The following is a 4,637-nucleotide window of genomic DNA, read 5'->3' on the forward strand; positions in this document are numbered from 1 at the left end:
GAGAGAGACGGCGTTAGATGAGTGAGAGAGAGAGAGAGAGAGAGCCGGCGTTAGATGAGAGAGAGAGAGAGAGATAGAGAGAGCCAGCGTTAAATAAGAGAGAGACAGCATTAGATGAGAGATAGAGAGAGAGAGAGAGTAAGATGGCATTACATAAGAGAGAAAGAAAGAGAGAGTAAGACAGCAGTAGATGAGAGAGAGAAAGAGGGAGATGGCTGCGTTTGATCTCACGCGATAGAGTCAATCCAGGGATGCGTGCACGCACACCTTGTGCGCTCTGTGCGTGTCGGTGTTTTAATTTCTTTGTCCAAGGAGAAAGCTAAATCGTACGAGACGGAATGATCGCATTCTCACTCTTAGTTTCAATCAATTTCGTTGATATGTGCCCTTCTCCACGTACCATTATCTAGGTCATCGTTGAATAGTGAGCTTGCTGTATTACCTATCTCATCGATTGAGTGGTAGATGTTGGGGTCGCCACTGTAGGGCGCCACCGGCACGTTTTCTACTTTTTTCACGCGCTCGTACCGCGGTCCAAATACATCTGCTTCATCATCAGAATTGTCAGTCAATTCTAGAGGTATAGAGAATAATAAGCAAAATATAATAAACAACTCTGTTATATAGTACGTTACTGGTGTACATACTACTGTATAGTACACACTATAGCCTGTATAGCATTATTAAGCTCGGCAAGAATTATTAAAGTTTATTCTCGTGTTGCGTGTGCTTAATTACTCGTAACAAATTCTAGCGCCTCTGCGCATCTGCGGTACAAGACTCACATTAATGTAATACTTACAGTTATGTTCAGATTGAAAAATGCAAGCATTAATGAAAGAATGTTCACACGATAAGTGACCCACTGATCAACTGTGCTCATGTAAATTCAAATCTCAACAACAAAACTTTTGTTTAAAGTGGAGTCGCGGTGTCTTAACAGCTAACAACTTCTAAGCTAAAATCACTTTTTCCATTATATAAGATGGTTCATAAGATGCTACAAGTGTTAAAGCACACACTATAATTTGCAGGATGAATTTTGGAAAAAAAAAATGTCTTAAATATCTTCCGGAGATATGACAGGGTGAATTTTAGGGACATTTTTCTGGAAAAAAGTGAGTTGGAAAATTGAATAATGACTAGCAGTTCTAGGAACCACTGACGAGTGTGGAAACCAACCTTTCTCCTTGAGGATCAGATTAAGCTGAGTATTATCCGGTTTAACCATGGAGGATGACTCGCAGCTACCGTACGCGCCAAACAGCTTTGCCTATAAGATCACCAAGCAAAAATTGTCTAGTGATATCCCACGCAGGCTGTGAATTTGCGCATTAAAACTCCAGCTAATCTGCAGAGACATCCTAAGAGAATACAAGAAGTAGATTCCACATGAAATTATATGTAGTTGTTTTAAACTGAGGTACATGTTGAATAATAACCAAAAACAATTAGTCCAGTCACACATACACACCCACAGGAAACATGCACACACGTACACATGGATGCACGTACGCACACATGGATGCACGCACGCACACATGGATGCACGCACGCACACATGGATGCACGCACGCACACATGGATGCACGCACGCACACATGGATGCACGCACGCACACATGGATGAATGCACGCACACACAGACAACAACAAATTTCGCTAGTTAATTGTTCACGCAATCACCTGTTCAAGGTTCTTTTGTTCTTTCGTGAATATATCGTTCTTCAGAACATGTGCGTTGTTCAGGGACTTTGCTCCATTCTCGGAGGTGATGCTTAGTGGATAGAGCGGGTTCTCAGCCTGCGTTACACCACCACCAGGTCGCGCTGTGTACCTGCAGCGTGGATGCAAAAAATATAGACTCCCTTGCCGGCATACTACAACTAGCTATCATATATCGAAGGGTTTTCTCATAAAATAATTTTAATTAATAATTACATTTCGAGATTAATTTCAATTATTTGGTGGCGATACAGTTTTGACAGTAAATCTGCTGTATTTGCTGTAATACTTCATCCGCTAAAACAATATCTATATAATATTACATACTGCGCGATATATTAAAACATTCATCAAGACAATGTGAAAATAAAGATACAAACGTGATTTAAGGCCAGGGAGAATGTCATACTGACAAAGATCGACCAAGAAATGGTACACAACATACATGACAGGTGGCAGCACGCGCTTCAGTCGGCGTACACGGCGCCGGTAGTAGATCAGTATCAGCAGAATGATGAGCAGCACTATTACTAGCGCTATAATACCGCCGATCAGCGCCCCCTGGCCGGATGAGCGCTCTGTCGATGACGCCACACGTGCAGATTCTTGTCCGCCAATCTCTGAAACACATGCAGATCGATGATCGCTATTGGTTACCTCACGCAGACGGAAATGTCAATTCCACCGTTCTCTAAATTCAGGGGTTCTACGTTGGTTCGAAATTCGGGGTCTTTACACTCGGAAAGGCAAGCCCACAGTAGACAATGGCTGTGTTTGCCGTAACAAACAACGGCACTGTGTCACAGTGTGTGTCACAGGTAGGAACAGGGTCCCGTAGTCCTGAAGAAGTAGACAAAACCGGGGAAGAGTAAGAAACGGGAAGCGTGTGCAGAGCGGGTCTCTAATGACTCGCTAGGGGATGGATGTCAAAAGTCGGTGACGCCTCACGTGTGCAAGAGCGACACTCAGGTGAGTCTCGTGTTTGCATTCCAGAAGTGTAGCTAACCCATTTTTCCTGGGGGGGGGGGGTTAAAGCCATGCACATAGTGTGTTCTGGGAAGGTGACCACCTTTGCCCATGTATTGTATATCTACTTTTTTCTGGGGGGGCAACTGCCTCTGTGCCCCCCCCCACACAACCCCGGCTATCTACGGCCCTGCATTCATAGCAACGAGTCATACGAAGAAATAACGAGTGACGTTGACACGTACCGTTGTAGCAGTCGTCGCCGTTGTAACCACTCGGGCAGACGCAGCCCAGCTCCGGCTGGCAGATAGAGTTTCCCATGCAGCGGCAGACCTCACTGCAGTCGGTACCAAACGTTCCCTCAGGACACGCTGAAAGCAAAACGAGTAAGTGCAAGTTAATCAGGGCTGTAGCCAGAGCAGACTCCTGAGGGGAGGGCATACTCAACTGCATGAGTAATGATGAGAAACGGACACAACTTCCAGCCAACATGAGAAACAGGAAAATTCCTGAGGGGTGGTAAAATCTCACGAGTCGACCGAGTAAAGATGGGGGAGGGGGGCGCATCTCCAAGTCAATGTGTATGGGGAGGGGGATGGGTGTAGGACGAGGTTTTAACGGATGACTGCATGAATAGAGGCAATTATTTCAAGGCTATTCAGATTTATTACGCTATTATTTTATTGTTTCCTAAAGTATAGGGAAGCTGCCTGCACCTTGCCCCTGCCCCCGTAAAAGGCTATGGCCCCCTGGGATTTGTTTAGCAGATTGTGGTATTCCTGAGACCTACTCCCCTGTTGATGCATTGCCACTCTGCATCGGGCGCTAGGGTAGTTCATACGACTTATTCCCTAACAATTAGAGTTGCTATGACAAGTTTGTTAGATGTCGCTCTACTTCTTCGTTACAGTTTCTTGGACCACAGCTAGAGATTGTTCTTCGCGAAGTTACGAGGTTACGAGCAGGGCAAGCTGTCATGACCTCATCTCTATTTAGCAATCATAAATGTAAGAGACACGTTATCGGACGCGATACGGAACTACAAGCGGAAGTTCAGCAGTTCGCAAACTACAGATTCGCTACTCGAAACGAGACGCAACTCAACACGTTTCAAGTCGTGTTTCAACTCACCGATATCGCATCGCCGGCCGATCCAACCCGGCCTGCAGGTGCAGCGTCCAGTCACGAAATGGCAGTGCGCGCCGTTCCTACACCCACAGATGGCAGCACACATCAGACCGAACGTTCCCTGCGGGCACGCTGCAGAGTGGCGAAGAGGAGGAGGCGGGGTTATAACGACGATGAGCGAATGCTGACGAAACCCGAAGACACGAATGAAGGGATGATGACAGAAATGGCTTCGCTTAATAGACCGCGATTCGGGTTCATAGAAAGATGTTATGGATGAAATTACTGCACGCAATGAATGAAAATACAGGAAACATACAAATACACGAAAAATATTCCGAAACGAATGAAGACCAGAAGTTTGTGCTCAGTTAAGATTGAAAACTAGATTAAGTGAGTTGCCAGGGTGTGCTTTTGACTGCGGTGAACGTTGTTCTGGGTTGGTGTGTGCACGTGTGCATGTGTGACGTCAACAGACGGACGTGTGTGTGTGTGTGTGTACGTGTGCGTGCCGGTGTGCGTGTGCGTGTGCGTGTGCGTGTGCGCGTGCGTGGTTTTGCGAGCTGTGTGACTCAACATCAGTGTGTGTACAGGGACGCGGTCACCACTCACTCTCGTTGCATCTGTCTCCAGTGAATCCCGGATCACATATGCAGCTTCCTGTCACAGCATGGCAGCTATCGCTGCTAGGGCAGCGACACGTCTGTAAGCAACGCGACACAACATCACGCAAGCATCTCATGATCGTCTTTATATAGTCTCACTGTCATGTGGGCAATGAACATCAAGAGTTGGCAATGTGGGCAATGAACATCAAGA

The 4,637-nt window shown here is 46.1% G+C and overlaps 1 protein-coding gene across 1 annotated transcript in view; it reads right to left on the bottom strand.

Moving 5' to 3' along the window:
- LOC106805785 (multiple epidermal growth factor-like domains protein 11) overlaps positions 1-4,637 on the bottom strand; it is a 25,924-nt gene that overhangs the window by 6,893 nt on the left and 14,394 nt on the right. The window contains exons 12-18 of the mRNA XM_014807510.1: positions 4,431-4,577; positions 3,822-3,950; positions 2,936-3,061; positions 2,170-2,344; positions 1,686-1,836; positions 1,183-1,273; positions 401-574 (exon numbers count right to left, since the gene is read on the bottom strand). Of these exons, the coding sequence (XP_014662996.1) occupies positions 401-574; positions 1,183-1,273; positions 1,686-1,836; positions 2,170-2,344; positions 2,936-3,061; positions 3,822-3,950; positions 4,431-4,577 (993 nt within the window). The remainder of the gene's footprint in view (positions 1-400; positions 575-1,182; positions 1,274-1,685; positions 1,837-2,169; positions 2,345-2,935; positions 3,062-3,821; positions 3,951-4,430; positions 4,578-4,637) is intronic.

Source organism: Priapulus caudatus, unplaced genomic scaffold (assembly GCF_000485595.1).
Source record: "Priapulus caudatus unplaced genomic scaffold, Priapulus_caudatus-5.0.1 Scaffold127, whole genome shotgun sequence".
Lineage (NCBI taxonomy): Eukaryota > Metazoa > Priapulida > Priapulimorpha > Priapulimorphida > Priapulidae > Priapulus > Priapulus caudatus.